The sequence below is a fragment of the Cyanistes caeruleus genome, chromosome 3 (genome assembly GCF_971803275.1).
Source record: "Cyanistes caeruleus chromosome 3, bCyaCae1.hap1.1, whole genome shotgun sequence".
Lineage (NCBI taxonomy): Eukaryota > Metazoa > Chordata > Aves > Passeriformes > Paridae > Cyanistes > Cyanistes caeruleus.
In genome coordinates, this window is record NC_141703.1 from 40,864,288 (window position 1) to 40,881,066 (window position 16,779).

The 16,779-nt window shown below is 38.3% G+C and overlaps 1 protein-coding gene across 2 annotated transcripts in view; it reads left to right on the plus strand.

The window, feature by feature from the left end:
- ABCC4 (ATP binding cassette subfamily C member 4 (PEL blood group)) overlaps positions 1-16,779 on the plus strand; it is a 142,091-nt gene that overhangs the window by 8,459 nt on the left and 116,853 nt on the right. For both annotated transcript variants that reach the window (XM_086880889.1, XM_086880890.1), the window contains exons 2-7: positions 4,411-4,521; positions 6,652-6,772; positions 7,405-7,623; positions 11,811-11,900; positions 12,235-12,398; positions 16,417-16,542. In XM_086880889.1, the coding sequence (XP_086737015.1) occupies positions 4,411-4,521; positions 6,652-6,772; positions 7,405-7,623; positions 11,811-11,900; positions 12,235-12,398; positions 16,417-16,542 (831 nt within the window). The remainder of the gene's footprint in view (positions 1-4,410; positions 4,522-6,651; positions 6,773-7,404; positions 7,624-11,810; positions 11,901-12,234; positions 12,399-16,416; positions 16,543-16,779) is intronic.

Sequence of the window (16,779 nt, forward strand, 5' to 3'; positions counted from 1 at the left end):
CCTGTGTTCTGAAAGAGTAACTAAAATGAGGCAATATGTAAGAAAAAAAAAATAAATTCAAAATTCTTAGTAAACAGGAAAGTACCTGGGAGAAATAAAGACAGTTACTAAGCAGTCCTCTTTCTATTTAAGTTGAACAGCTTCTTCAGAAGGAAATACAGAAAGGGAGTGTGAGTCTTATCTCCCCAGCACATTGTTCCTTTCTTTCTTGTGGTAAAATAGATTGGTATTGAGCCCATCATTGGGGTGGGAGAAGGGGCTCAGATGACTGTCTATATTTATCCTCAGTCTCTTTAATTTTGGTTATTATTTTAGCTTTTTTATTAAAGAATAATGCAATTTGCACAGGTTCTGTTTTCATAATGAATGCTAATTTTTTGGGGGGGGTGTTTTTTTTTTTTGTTTTTGTTTTTTGTTTTTTGTTTTTTTGTTTTTAGTACTCCTTGAAGAGATCTGTGGTAGCTGATCTCTGTTCTGACAAAAGACATACCACTCTAATGAGTAGTCTTCCTTTAGGACTACGTTGGGGTTTCAGGGATGTTCTTTATTTATGTAGGTCTTTGCTGTATTTGTCAGCCTCCTCTAACAGTCCTCTGACAGCGCTCTAATTTAACTGAGCCTTCAGGCAAGAGAAGGCTTGGTTGGTTTGCATGTTACAAGTGTGTGACTTGAGTAACAGCAGGCTGTGTGAAATAGGTTGGTCTCAGTTCTGATGTGAGTGCAGAGAATTCCACAGGGCATCATCTGCATGGGGCATTCATGCTCCATGTGCTAAGTCTTCTGTCAGGAAGTAGACCTTCCAGCATAAAGTTCTGGATGTGTCAGTGAAATGGTGATGCTCAAACTCTTCTTGCTGTACTTTTCTGAGTTTGCAGAAGTCCTCATTCTTGGGATAAAAGCCCTTGAAGTACTAAGCATCATTTGAAAAGAAAAATGTTTAACCTTCTTTTAAAGGTCGTTATACAACATAATGTTAAAAGCTTTTTTACTCTTGAGAACTCTGTAGCAGTAGCTCTTGAAGATGGGTATTTTGGGAGGACACTAATCAGAAAGGTCAACAATGGGTGATTTTTTTAAATTTTTGGAGTTTTTTATACAATTTTTTCCCTCACCTTACGGAAATGTGGACTTGTGCTGAGTCCTTGCCATGTCGTCCATTATAATAAATGAGTCACAAAATGAAATACTATAGTTTTCTGCTTACTCTGGGTGGGTTTTCCTTGCCTTCTTTAATGTCAACATAGAGGTTGTAGTGCAGTATATTACTGTTTTCAATGTTATGGTTTTAACTAATGGAAGAAAGGGAGAAGCCCTGAAGTTACATCAGGTCTCACTGGAACTAATAGTCTGACAGCCTTGAGACTTCTGGCAGTTTTTAACCTTGCACTATCATCTCTCATCTGCTCCTTAAATGTTTTTCAGATTCACTCCCACTGTAGGTACAGTGTGGAGATGGGGGGACAAGGGATTTACTGCAAACTGTAAGAACTCCTCAGTTCTGGGCATCAGTGAGTTGTTCTGAGAGTTTAAGGACAAAGGCTAAACTAATGGCTCTTACGGTCCTGTATACTTGAGAGCGTTGTCTTTCAGTTGGTTACTTTCCAGTGGACTGCACATCTGTGGTCAGCACTTGCTGCTCTTGGCTGTAGTGTGGAATCAAATACCATCAGGATTGAGCAGTTGCCTTCAGAAGCGTTGTTTCCCTTATTCTTTCTGTTGCCTGCTTGCTTTTTTGAAAAGTGTGTGTTCCACTGAGTAAAATTAATAGCACTATTTTTATTTTTTTTTTAAGACTGTATATTTAAGTCTGATTCTAAAGTGTCTTTTGTTTTCCTCTGCTGCATGCAGTACTATTCAGCACTGCTGAGGCCACAGCTGGGGCCCTGAATCCAGTTCTGGGGTCCCCAGTACAAGAGAGACATGGACATACTGGAAAGAGCACAGCGAAGGGGGTCACAAGAATGATTAAGGGTTTGGAGCATCTCCTCTGGGAGAAAAGGCTGAGAGAGCTGGAACTCTTTATCCTGGTGAGGAGATCAGGGGGGTATCATCAGTGTAGATGGATTCTTGAGAGGAGGGTGCAAGGTGAGCGGAGCCAGGCTCTTCTCAGTAGTGTCCAGGAGTAGGAGCAGAGGCAGTGGGGCCATAAACTGAGTAACAAGAGGTTCCTCTGAACATCAGGAAACACTTCTTTGCTGTAAAGGTGATTGAGCACTGTCTGAGGTTGCTTGGAAGAGGATATGAATTCTTTGTGGAGATCTTCAAAAGCTGTCTCGATGTTGTCCTGTACAACCAGCTCTAGGTGGCCCTCTGCTTGAGGCCCTGCTGACCTCTGGGTGTCCCTTCTGACGTAACCCCAGCCTTTCTGTGATTCTGTAATAAATATCCTATTTATGTTCCTTGTTTAACGTCAGAACCGGTTTTGTTTTCACCACCTTGGCAGCAGTAGCCAGTGAAATCTCATGACCATTTCCACAGATGGGAGAAGGATTTATCCCTCGTATTATTTTTGTGAAAGGGCTGCCTCATCCTGATTTTCATGCGGAGAAAGATAACTTCAGCCTCTGTCTGAAAGGAGACCTGTGACTTGTTTATGGATCCATCATAGGCTAATACTGATGTTGCAAGAGAAGGAATGCTGGGTATCAATGGGCCTCAGGAGTGGACTGAAGTCTGCAGATCATTCCCATAGCTGCTTGTCCTGGAGCAAACAGAGGCTATCTCATCCAGCAGGCAGAAATTATTTAAATGGCTTTGAGGTTATTTGCCTCATACCCGCTTTTCACCTGTGGTCAGCTGCAAGAACTGAGGCCAAAGAAGACGTGTTTCAATGGAACAGGTTCCTTGTGTCAAACCAGGCAGAAGTTCTGCTGCTGATTGGAGCAGTTGGTATATGAGACCTTTTATCAGGACCTTTTGTGGGGAAATTGTGATAATGATTTGGGCCTTGATGCTATTTAACCATAAAGTACAAGCAGCAGAGTTGTCTGACAAGTACTCTCTGTTTCTAATTGTACCTTTAACATACTTTAAGAAGTTAACAGCTCACATAAACAAATCTTCAGTACTCACTCCAAGAGTTTAAAAAGGGCTGTTAGGCATCAAAGGTGCTACTCTAGGGATAGAGACTTACTTTTTTTGAGTGAGTCATGAAAACACTGTGCTAACATGCTAAGTAGTGAAGGAAAAACACTCTATAATCCCGTTTGTTACTTGCAGTTGTGCCATGGAGCCTGGGAAAAAGGTTTTTACAACAGTGCTATCTTCGAAGAAACTTTCTGAGCCTCCTCTAAGGTTCTGGCTGCCTACCCACCCTCTATAAAACTAGCCAACAACCTTCTTGTAAGCCAGTGTATACACACTTAAACTGGAACATGCCCTAGCAAGAAATGTAGAGCAAGTTGATGAGGATTCTTAACCACTGTTGTGGTTGTGAGTAAATAAATACCCTCATTGTAAGCCAACTCAGTTTTGAAATCTCACATGTAGGTCTTCCAGAAAATAATAGATTTCACCTACCACACCACACATTCTTCTAAGAACTGTGTTGGTGAAGTTGGGAGAATAATTAAGTATCAGAAACGAAGCAGCAGTTAAGAACTTTCACAGGCAATTGAGATCAGACAGATAGCTTGCCTTGAGTGCAAGAGTATTTTTTCCAAAACAGATCCATCCCTGACTTCTTGATTTTGATGGTGCTAACCAGTTGAGAAAGTACTTGTCGGAAAAGCCTTAGAGCCAGAATCCATGTCTCCTGGAAACAAAATACCACAAATTCAGCAGAGAGACAAACTAAATGGAAAACTGCAAGTTCCCTAACTCCATTGTTCCCACTAAGCCATGCCTGTTTTGCATGTGTCATTCCCTTTTTCTCCGTCTGATGGACAACTGTAATAACCATTATTTTCCCATTTTTACATTTCATGGCTTATGTTTAAATTACTACCTTTAATACTTGTCAGTTGAACAGCAGCTACTTTTATCCTCAAGTAAATGTTACAAAAAAAGGCCTTTTAGTGTGCATTACAGTTTTATTTACTGCTGTCAATATTTTAACCGTTGGGTTAAGTTCTGTTTTTTTCCTTAATATTTAAAGGAATGCTATTTTTCCTTGAGTGTAAGGAAACACCGTAAAGAAAACAATTCCCTTAGGACCAAGAATGGTTATGGTGGCTGTCTGGATGCCTGGGGGTAAGGTGCTAAGGGCATAAAGAGATTTAGGAAGTGGGAAATTCTTTACCATTTGCAAGATAATGGTTGGCTTAGTTCTTAGATAAAAGTGCAGTGAAATGCCTAGATGTTGAATGATTCAGGAGAAGGAAGGAACCAGGTAAAAGACTTAAATTACTATGTTAAAGAAATTACTTTTTGGGCTGCCGATCACTTAACTAATAATTTGTGTTTAACCAGGTGGTTGAATCCCTTATTTATTATCGGCCATAAACGGAAGCTTGAAGAAGATGATATGTATAAAGTGATGCCAGAAGATTCCTCAGAGAAGCTTGGAGAGGAGTTGCAGTGGTAAGGAGAAAAATTGCAAATTACTTTGCGTTGGAAGGTACAGTTGTTCTCTTTTATTGCATTAATGCTGGAGAAGGTAAAAATCTTATTTCTATTCTAAAATTAAAAGATGTTACTGTAAAGTTTAAAAAAGTTAAAAATACTGAAGAATTTATGGTAATAAGAACTAAGATAATTTGTTTACCATAGAAGCTTTTTTAGTTTTTTTCAAGTTACACATAATGGAACTGTGTTAGAGTATTTCCCTTATGTCATTTAGAATTAACTTGACACTTTGCAGAACGCTTGTGAAAGACAACTTCTGGTCAACTGTAAGGGTAGTAATCCTTAATAAATGTGTGAATCTTCTGTCCTGTGGTAAAATAGCTGTGGAAACTTCAAATTGCTTTGTGTAAAAGTGGAGAAAAAAAGTTTTATACTTCATTTCTTTTTGATTGTTTGTTTATTTTGTGTCAGTTGAATTAAGTGACCCTTCAAATATATGGGTGTATATATCTATATGTATATTGAAAATCTGCCACTCACTGGTAAAGTGGGAAAGATGCCTTGGACAGCTAAAAGAATGTATCTAGGAGGTGTTTTTACTTGGTTTTAACTACCTTTTCATGGACTGTGTACTGGTTTGTAGTGTTACAGACTCAGGGGGTCTATCTTTTAGTAGGAAAATATCTCCAAATAATTACTATTTATATAAATTATTGTGAACCTTGCAACAGGATTTTTGTCTTTAAATAATCTTCTACTAAATACAGTTAGAGGAAAAGATGCCTCCTAGTGAAAGACAGCCTTGCTGTTTCTTGCCTTTACACTGCAGGCAGAGCAGATGGACTTTCCCAATAATTTGATTGGGATTAGTGACTCCTCAAGAAGCAAAAAAAATCCAGAAGTGAAAGATTATGGCTAAATCTGACATCACCCTGCTCTGGATAAGTTAACTGAAGAAAGAGGGTTGGTGATAAGCTTGTAGGAGTTGCTGCTTTTAATGTCTTTGGAGCTGGGGAACTTTGCCAAATTCCATGGTTGTGTCTTGAAGCAGTTCAGGGACTAGCTGTAGGGGAAGATGGACTTTTCCCCATGATTTTTATAGTAAAAGCACACACTTGCAGGAGTCTGGAAATGATAGAAGAAAAAAATGAGTGGTTTTTAATTCTTTAGTGTACTTGACCAAGAAGCAGAGAATATAATTCATAGGTAGCTGCCTCTGGAAGCAGTCTTTTCTCTTGAGCCAAGAAATCCCACGGAACCTACACAGTTTGTGTTTTCAAAGCATGTAGACAATAACTCTGTAATTCTTGTAACAAAAAAACAGAGGGTTAAAAAAAAAAGTTCTTATCTGTATGCTTTGAACTTCTGTGCCTTGCTGCAAAATAGTTGGCTTTCATGCCTTAGACTCATTTCACCCCTCAAACTATCAAGGTCAGAGGTTTGGCAGAAAACACTTAGCCTTCAGAAGAAAGGGGGAGGATCCTGTCTGACAGCAGTGTGTTTTAAGGAGTCTGCTTGAATTGTGATACTTTTTTGTTAAAATCATGCTGGCTATTACTGTCTTTGGTTTTTATGTGAACAGATTGTGTCCTACTTGTGGGCAGACGTGGTAATGGAAAGGTCTTTGCCGCTCTGCTGAGGAATCCTCACCTTCAGAGAGGTGTGCAGAGGGTTGGGTGACAAAATCCTCATCCTCTGATGTGGTAGAAAAAAAATAGGGCCAGACATGGGAAAGGGTTGGGCATCAAAACCTCTCTGGGGAAGCACAGAGCATATGGATAAAGTCACTGCTGCCTCAGTTTAGTGGTCATGAGATCATATGATAGTGGGCTCCTAAGTAAGGTGAGTGGTGACTGTCTGAACTGAGAGAAGAAGAAATAAAGGGAGGGTTCCTCATCAGCAAATATGTCAAGGTCGATAATAGTCAAGAGTGGTGAATTGTTTGTGATTGAGCAAGAGCAAATAGGCCTATAATACTAAGTGCCAAGTGTGTATGTGAATTATTATCTTTAATTCCTTTTGTTTTATTAGATCTTATTAAGGTGACCAGGACAATCTGGCTGTTAGTCTGAAAGTGTTTTGTTTTAGGTAATTGCCTTGTGATTTTACTTTTGTCCTCCAACATATTTGCACTTTGTTTGTCAGGTACTGGGATAAAGAGGTGCAAAAAGCAAAAAAGAGAGGAAAAACACCACATTTAACAAAAGCCATTATTCTGTGTTACTGGAAATCCTATTTAGTTTTTGGAATTTTCACAATGATTGAGGTAAGTGGTGTAAAATGTCACAGGACCTACTTCTTGGCTAACAGCAATGTGAAACTTCTCCTCTTAGATTGCATGACACGTACTGGTAACTTGACTGCTCAGAGAACCTGGTAGTGTTCTTGGAAAGGTAAAAGAGAGCTATAGCCCTGCAGAGACTGAAAAAACTGAGTCATAACTGCAGGATTATGGAACAGAGAGCTCATTCGAGCGCATTATTTTTGAGACATCACAAACAATTGACTTGCTTTGTAAGGCTTATCTGTATTTTATGTGTCTGACTTGGGTGCCCAATTGAGGATTTTTTGCTCGCTCTCTAAGTGGCTCTAAAGGACACATGGCATTTTAAAAAATGGAAGTGTAATACATACTCGTGCAATTTTTATAACATCAAAGGGTTTTTTGGTAATTGAGAGAGTTCTCTTTGAAGTTCCAGCTACATTCTAATGTGGAACATGTTTCTTTTGGATTATGTGTTGATAAAAATTGGCTTGACACTTTAGAGCACAATAAAGACAAAATAATAAGGGATATGACTTACGGCAGTACTTGGCTCTTCTTTGCCTGTTTACAGACTTTGTTAGCACGGTATGATATGAAGTTACTAATACTTTCCCCTCTTCCTTCTCTTTCAGGAAACCCTCAAAATAGTTCAACCAATTATTCTGGGAAAAATTATTGAATTTTTTGAAAATTCTCAAAAAGAGGAAGATTTGAGTTATGCATATTACTGCGCAGGTGCTCTGTCTGTGTGCACGCTTATTCTGGCTATAATGCACCACTTATACTTCTATCATGTACAGAGGGCTGGCATGAAGCTGAGGGTAGCTATGTGCCACATGATTTATCGGAAGGTAAGCAGACCTGTTCACAGCTATATTTTGTATTTGGCAGCTGTTCTGTTAGGAGAGTTTAAAAATGCAGTCATTTATTATGCTCACGCCTGCAATTCCATTGAAGTTACTCATTTGTAGAGACCTAATGCATGTGAAATATGTCAGGCCTTAGATGTACGCATGTGGCTTTGCTTTCTCTTTTTGCTGAGGTGTCTGGATGACACCTTCAGGCCTGCCTAGAGAAGGTGGTGAGTCAAATATCCCTAAAGTGTTGGAGAAGCTGCTTTTTTTGCCTCCTGCTGCTGTTGGGGAGGAGCCCCCCCATTTCTCTTGGACGTGTTGTGTGCAGCATAGAGCAGGAGAGAGCTCCCAGGAAATGCTGGCAGCTACTCAGCCTTGCAGTTTGATCTCGATGCAGGATGTGGTGCTTGGATGTCACCATATGCTGCAGCACTCTCAGTCTCCTGGGAACTGCTTCATTGTCCAGGTTTCTTCCCACCCCTGCTGTGGTTAATGGCAGGAGTTATTTATATTTTATTCCATCAGTGCTGTAGAACTAGTAGCAGGTTGTCTCCTTTGCAGATCAGAGGCTGCTCCCCTCCCTTGGGGCATCCATCAGGTTCCCTCAGGGGGTGGCAGCAGGTCTGTGGAAGTGCTACTTCTCCCTCCAGGCAGGCAGGGACACTTGGCATCTTCACCTTTAGTATCCCTCATGTTTGAGGGGGAAGAGAGAGAGGAGAATCAAAAGTTCAGAATCAAGTGGAATCCTAAAGGCAGGGAGATAGAGTTTTGTATTACCATTTACTGATTTTACTGTGGGAGTACTGAAGCCCTCCACTAAATCCAGTGAAATGTGAGAAGGGGTGAGCTGTGGCTTCTATGCTGTCCCTGTCCTGATCAAGAAATAGCTGTCCTGAACTACAGATGGAGTTGAGGCTGCTGTCAGAGGGCAAGTGTAGCAACAGGAGTTGAGTTTTATCTATAGGAGGGATGAAATGCTCTCTTTGATATGCTCTGGGCAGCAAGCAACCGAGCAGTGAGCCCTAGTTCACTCTTCTGAAGCTGTTGCCAATACCCAAACCGTGAATCTGTCTGCTTCCAAGCAGGAAATCTCTGCTGAGAATGCTGAAAGGGAAAATGCCCCATCTTTCTATCTTCAGTGGTGCTGGAATAGTGACCCTCAATTTCAGACCTCAGCAAAGAAGTTTAATTGAAGAATCAAGACCACAGTTTCTTTGAAACGTTAAGAAATCCACATTATTTTAACCATTAAACATAGGTTCCATTAACTTAACACCAACACTTGTGCTACTGGCGTAGGTCATGTGAAGTTTTTGGACAAAGCAGTAAATTGAGGGGAGTAAAAATGTCCTCATTTTAAGTGGTGATTACTTTTCATACACACATTTCTTCTCTTCCTCTTTTGATACTTCGGAAAAGGATCCTCTGGGAACTTGGCTCTAACATGGCACAATGTTTTCTTGTACATAATCATCTCTCTAAGGTATTAATTTACTAAACAGATTATCAAAACTAAATTAATGCAAAACGTATATAGTGATGGTGTTTGTTGCTGGGTTGATAGTGGCTTAGAAGCTTGGAAAACAAATATTTGTAATATGCATGCTTGTTTCTAGAGATGGGATTAAATGGAAAATTAATCTGCCCTTGTGTTTACTTCTGAGAGTGAGAGTTGAGGTAACAGCAGAGCATGGACAAACCTTTCTAATAATTTGTCTTCATTATGTGCTACTTATAAATAGGTCATATTTTCTCTTTAACCTCATACAGGCTTTCAAAAGAAACCTGGGTGTTTATTTACCAGCACTTTAGCAGAGTTTGTTAATTGCTGTAAAAAATAAAATCTTGGATTTGTAAGGATAAATAGATTGGATATGAGAGCATTCTTAACACAGAACTTCAAGTGTTCATAATTAAATTTTAGACCCTTTTTCATTTACTGGAAAGTTCAAATCTAATTTGCAAAGACCCTGTATTCAAACTCTTAAGAAGTTTTGTTACCAGTAAGAAGTATTAGTGATGCACATAGAAAACTATTAACAAAAATGAAAACGAAATCTGTCTCGTGTGGACTTGGAACTTAGTTTTTAAATCAAAGGCTACTTTTGGGAAACTGTTTTTTGTTGTTGTATTTTTTTTAAGACTTAGCTTTTAGAAATTCTTTGAGGTCAGTGTTCTGACTTTAGCTAGGATGAAGTTAGTTTTCCTCAGCTCATATGGGGCTGTGTATAGATGTAGTAAAAGAGGAAGGTACCAAACCAGGACTTTTTGGTAGAAATTGGTTATGAAAGTAAAACTGCTACTTTGCAGTCGAGGCAGATCCATTCAGCCAGGAAAATGCAAGGCTTATTTCACTTAAAAACAAAAGAAAAACAATCAAAACCAAGAAGGAAGCAAGGAAATACTAAAACTGCATTGCCACTGACAATGGGAATGGCTGCCTCTTCCCTGAGAAGACAAATCAGTCACAGATGAGCACGCTCCTTTTGGCTCAGACGTTTGTGTGGTTCCTCCTGAAACTGTCTTGGTCAAAATGACGTGGACTCATAGAATCATATTAAAACTGGTTTTGCTGCTTATGTAGAAATAGCTAGGAAGAAGTCTGGAAGGTGATTGTGTGGCAGGTCCAAGACAGACCCAGGCCATAGGCCACAAGCAAGAGATTGGCATGGTCTTCTGATTGTTCAGGTCAACCTCAGGCAGCAAATATATTGTACAAGAGGTGCTGTAAACACATCCTGATGGGAAATGTCTCCAAACATGCATCATGTGAACTCCTGTTTTTATGATCTGTGGATTTCTAGCAGCTTTTCTCGGAGCTTACCAACCTCATTGTGTGGTGTGGAGCAAACATGACAGCAGCAGGCAGCTACCTGGGGGATGTCAGGTGGATCAGAGACAGGTGGCTGAAGACAAGGAATGAAGCAATAATTTTCTCAAATAACTAAATCTGATCTTTCATAAACCCAGTATCCTAGATTTATTTTTTGGAATGTCGGAGGAATTTCATAGTGGAGTTTTAATTTCTGCCTGCTGGTTTCAATGAAGTTAGAGTTGGGATTTTCTCGGTGATTAATAATACCTTTCTAACACAAAAGTGAGGTGCAAAAAATGTAAGGAACTTTGTTTGAGATTATGCTTTGAATAGTACTTTGATGGCTGATGTTCTTCTACTTGTTTCAAAATACTGGAGCAATTTTTGAAACAATCAGTGCTCTTCAGGTTTGATAATTGGTTAGAAAGGAACCCTAATAATGTTTGGAGAGGGAGAAGTAGATGTGCACTGCCTAAAAATGTGAAATGTTTTTGAGGAGTGAACCATTTCTGTACAGAAAAAACATCTAACATGCTTTATATATTTTTTTTAACTTGTGCTGCAAACATATGTTTTCCTTCTAGTAGGTGTCAAAGAAAGCTGGCTGTGTTATCAGTATTTTTGAGGAATTTCAGTTTGGATCTTTACAGTAAGGTTCAGACTGCCAGATGTTCAGATATTTCCAGATGTGATTTTTTGGGTGGGGATATTTTATAAACACATATTATTTTCTACTGACTAACTTCTTTATTAATGTATAAAAATACTTGATATTTTAATCTTGTTGTTTTTCATAGCATGTGCTAAACTTCATTATATATAATTCATATGCAATGTTTCAAGAGTTAGTGATTTGTAAAGGGACACTCTGATTGACAAAGATTAATAATTTTATTAATAACTTGAGGAGTTTTTGCCTTCTGTCAGATAACATGTTCAAAACAGAATGCTTGCAATTGGCCTGTTCTGACTTTAATCTGGCCTTCAGGTGGAATTTTCTGTTCCTGTTTTGTACAGTTACTCACAGTGAGGGGGAGAACAGTGCGCATGGAAATTTACAGCTCTTTTGCTTAGTAACTTGCTGTGTTGGTATTTTCATATTTTTAATCACTTTAGACATGAAGATAGGGAGTTTTTATTCTCACAGTCCTTCCCTTGACAATTTTTTTAAATACTCTTTTCTTTGGGACTTTGTTTAGGATATTTAGTCTAACCCTTATTTTATCTAAGCCCCCAGTGCTCTCAGGCAAAAGCTGAGATGTGCCTTCAGCTTTAGCCCTGGTACTGTATTTATGTATTGAATCTTGTGTGTACAGGTGTACTGTGCTTTATAAGCTGTGATAATTTGAGGCTGTTCTGAATTTTTTAGGCACTTCGTCTCAGTAATGTAGCTATGGCGAAAACTACCACTGGTCAAATAGTAAACCTGCTGTCAAACGACGTGAACAAATTTGATCAAGTAAGAAGTATTTTACAGATCTTTTCAAGGGGCTGGAGAAACTGTGGGGTTGGAATTAAGAAAGTTTTGTTTAAAATTGGTGATTAAATGTTTATAATGAACATTTCTTCTAGTTGTTTCTTAAACATAGAATATTTTGTGTTGGAAGGGACCTTAAAGACCATCTAATTTCAGCCCCCTGCCACGAGCAGGGATACCTTCCCACTAGCAGTTTGCTGATAGCCCCATCCAACCTGGCCTTGCCACAGGCAGAAATACTTCCTAAGTGTTACTAGAGGTTTAATTTGTTAGATAAGGTCAAAAGCTAATTTTTGATTCTTAACTATTTGTTTAGGTAACAATTTTCTTGCACTTCTTGTGGGCTGGACCACTTCAGGCTGTAGCAGTAACAGTACTTCTCTGGACACAAATAGGCCCATCATGTCTCGCAGGAATGGCAGTTCTGATTATTCTTCTCCCTGTGCAGACCTGCATTGGGAGGCTTTTTTCTTCCCTCAGGTAAGGCTGCATGTTTTGGGTTGTAGCTATTTTCTGTGCTGGGTTTTAAAATGTGCATACTGGGTGGAGGCAGAGTATCAGCTTGTGTCTGGGGATATTTTTTGCAGTGTCTTTTATCTTTGCTAATGTTTTTTATAGTTGCTAATGTGAGATGTCTGAATTCCAGATTATGGACTTGAAGTGGTCTGTCTTCCAAACATGCTGGAAATATCTGCTATTCATTAGCTGTCTAGTACATTGAAAGAGTCTGATTATTTCTGTAGCTACCTTGCTGTAGATTGTGGCACAGAATTGTGAGAGGTGAGCTTTGCCTTCCTGCAGTGATTCTTGGGGGGTGGTTACTCCACAGGGCATGTAATCAGCCCTTCTCTGTGTGGCTTACTGGGGTGATACAGGAGTAGCAGCAGGAAGCTCTGCAAGTTTCTTGTTCAAAGATCTTGCTCTCTCTCCTGCATGACTTAAGATTCAGAGAGAAAAAAGGGGAAGGAACTGAGAGACAAGGGAAAAAATATTGATCATGGTGGTTTTGATGCCAGCTATGAGGTTTCCAGCTGCAAGGTTCTAGGCTGTGGAGATAAGAGTTTGAAGTAATTTTTCATTATCAGACAAATTTAATTTGTTTTTCTGTAACTTTGTCCTAAAAAAAACCCAGCAAGACTTGCTTCTGATGGGATTGTTGAGGCAAGTTCTTGCATCCCAGTTTTCTGTTTCTTGTGTAATTAGCCATGCTTAACTTATATTATGACTTTATAAAAGGCTTTTACATCTAATTGGAAATATTTGGATGTTCTTTTACTCTGTACACATATGCTTAGGACCGTTGGGCATCTTTCTTTGCATCTTTTGCTGAATGAGTTCCTCTTAGCTCTTTGGATAAGTAAAATTTCTTTAAGTGAAAAATTTCTAGACATACTAAGCCTGGCATTGCTGTTGTATGGCCAGGTATGAAGAGAAAGATGAGAATTATGAAATGAAAACAACTCATAGACCTCTTCATTTGTAACCAGTGTAGTAGTCTTCAGTCATTACATTCATGTGCTGTTTCTCAAATAATGTTCAAGGGCTGTTTCTCAAATGATCCATTCAGAGTTTTCTGTCAAATTCTAAGGGCTTTTCTTTTTATGATAAAGCCTGTTTGTAGAACACTTACCATGGATTCTTAGATGCGAATTTTCACTGCATGTGAAACATGCATACATAAGTATCTAGTTACCTGATTGTTGTTTTTCATTAGTTCTAAGTTTTTGAGCTTTGAGTCAATAATTAAAATACCTAGTGCTCAGCTGGTGCTTTATCTGTGGTGGCAGGTTTTAATATCCCAGGTTTTTTTCCCCAGATGGGAAACTGAGGCAGAGATAAGTAGACTTGTCCAGGGTCAGACAGTAGGGTGACAAAAATCTCTTTCTTGAAGGTACATATTTTAGAAATTGATCAGTGGCAGTGTAACAGTGTTTGAGGTTTTTTACCCATTCAGTTGCAGCCATTTGTTTGGATGCAGTGTAAGGGAAAGAATTTGTTAACTAGAAAAGCTTCTGCTTGTGTCCATGTGCACAGATCTTTTTCTTTGTGAACAGAAACGTGCAGTGAACAGAAGGAGTTAATGGTAAAACTGGAATAGATTTTAGCTCTGTAATGATGAGCGTGTTCACATGGCAGTTGCTGGGAATCTGCATGGAATTAAGGAGAGCAGCCTATGAAGAAGTAATTTAAGGATTAAAGCTTTTGCTAAAATCCAAGCAGTTGGTGTGGCAGTTAATTTGTGCTATTATTCAGCATTATTCTTGTGACTCAGTCGCGTAAACACGCATTCACACCAGTTCATGATGCAGCCATTGGCCTCAGTGCTCTGGGAGTCTGCAGATGTGGATTCAGTATCCTGTGGAATGGCATCCACTGTACTCTGCAGGATTGCTTTTACTTGCACAAGTACAAGAAGTTTTGGAAAATACATGACCTAATATATTATTTGGGAAACAGTTCAGTTATTGGACTCAAGACCATTTTAATGTATTTTATTTACAAGAGCTGGATGCTTTCATTGCTTAGTCATGCAACTGGAGTATTATTATTTCAAGTCCTTTTTCTTAAAGATAAAAACTGTGTCTAACTGCTGTGTCAGACATAATTAAAACCCACCAAATATGCCTTGTGAAAGCAAAAAGGAATTTTGTAGCATGCTTAATTTAGAATGGGTTTTAGTATCATAGAGGAGTCTTCTCAGACAAAAAATTTTCAGGTCCTTTCTTATTGCACTCTTGACATGCTATGTGAGCATGTATTGGACTGATCTGTTTGTACTCTGAAGTTAGTATTTTTAATACCAGGGACATGTTTTTCTCTGTGGTAATTTACCATAATGCACTGGATATCTGTATACTTGATTTGATATCACTGTGTCTGTGGCTTCTGGTATGTACGTACAAAATATGCTTATTGCAAAGAAGGGGAGTGTAACTTAAATTATAAAAAAGACCACTCCCCCAACCTCTTGAGCATTTTAAAGCAATTTGAGATAGGATGGTTACTATGATAACACTTGAGCAGGAAAGCTGAAAAATTGGTTTGTGAGAACTGCAGCCTTTTTTGATTCACACCATTTTAAAAAAAGAAACCTCTGTTAACTTTGTTATTTTCTGTCATCGTCAACTTTCTATTATGTGGAAACCAAGCCTGGAAGTTAGGTGACTTCCAGGATTGTAGGCGAGAATTGTTTGCTGCTGCAGAGACATGAGCAACACATACTAATTTTGCCTTTTCTAGTGGTGGTGTGTGTACAGGGAAGAAATGAGCTATTACATTCTTTAAGAAATTGTTTTTCTGTTACTGTTTCTGTTTGAAAAAGGAAAATATGAAGTAGCAAAGGTAATCTCATTCCACATTGGTGTGGTTGGTTTAGGCTACGTTATTTTCCTCAGTGTTATTAAGAATCCGTGATTGCACTAGGGCCAAGTTTCTAAATGCCTTTTGTCAGTTCCCTTGTATAAATATTTTTTAATACCCTGCTTCAGCCATCCTAGCATTTATGGAACGCTGGTGCTGAGAAGTTTTTTTAAAATCACGAGTAGGTGCTTGAAATTCTTTCAACTTGCGTTGTATAATTACGGTGATTTCTTCCAGTGTGTGAGAGAAATCTTACAGGGGACAGGTTAAGCTGAGAAAGCCCAGTCACCCCTTCTAAAAAGATTTGAATTTTTTTTTAATGATCTCTGGAACTTAACTTTCATTAGTATATGCAGAAATAAGTAATTTGGCAGGTAAAGGTATGTTTTAACAAAGGTAAGGTCATAGCTCTCCATGTGCAAACTTTTTGTCTACGTGAATGAATTCAGAATTACAGTGGGATCTATTAGCATGATTTATGCATTAATTTTGTGGCTTCTAACTTTCAGTGTTTTTTCCCTAATTAAAACAGTGACTTTATTATTTAATAATACATGTTTTCCATTTTTTCCATCAGTGCAAACATAGTGTGGGTCCAAAATAGATATACTTAAATTAGTGTTAATTATAATTAATGCTTAAATAATATTTTATTTTTTTTAAGAAACCATATCTAGATTATCTAATGAATTATAGCTCATGTGCTATGTAATCTCTCTTTCAACTGCAGTTAATCCTAAAAAGTCACAAATGGGGCCAGTTTCTTTGACAACATCAAAAGAACTTTATGACAAGGGTGATTGTTTTTGCATTTTGAAATATTTTAAAGCGATTTTCTTATTTTTGTTTAGTTCTAAATGCAATAAACAGCAGATATGTTAATACTGTGTGTTTGCACAAACTTACTCATAGTTCTGAACACTGAATCAATTCTCAGTTCCCTGAGAGCTAAGAATGCAAACATATCAAGTCTGCCTGCTGTGTGTCAGCTTTAAGATCTTCAGGAAAACCCTTCAATGCAGTTACAGTTTTGTGAATCGTCTTTGCAAATAAAAGCAAAAACTTTATAAATATGTTATGCGATCATAAATGGTCTTTTTTAGGGAATCTGAGAATTTTTCCTTTGTCCTATTTTCAGAAGCAAGACAGCTGCCTTAACAGATGTCAGGATTAGGACCATGAATGAAGTGATAAGCGGTATGAAGATAATAAAGATGTACGCTTGGGAAAAATCATTTGCGGAACTTGTGAATGGTTTAAGAAGGTAATCTTGGAAAGAGACATCTTGATGTATGACCAGTGTAATTTTCTATTTTTTACATGTGAATAAGTGCTTTATTTTGTGCTTTAAAATGCAGTTTCCTTGCACTTTTTGTTTTTGTTTTTTATTTTTAAATTTTATATGGCAGGAGTGGAGGAATGAAGATACATTCTAAGGGAATAAAAAATTTAAAAAAATCCTCAAAAACTTGAATAATTCAGGCTTTTTTATGCTTTCTTT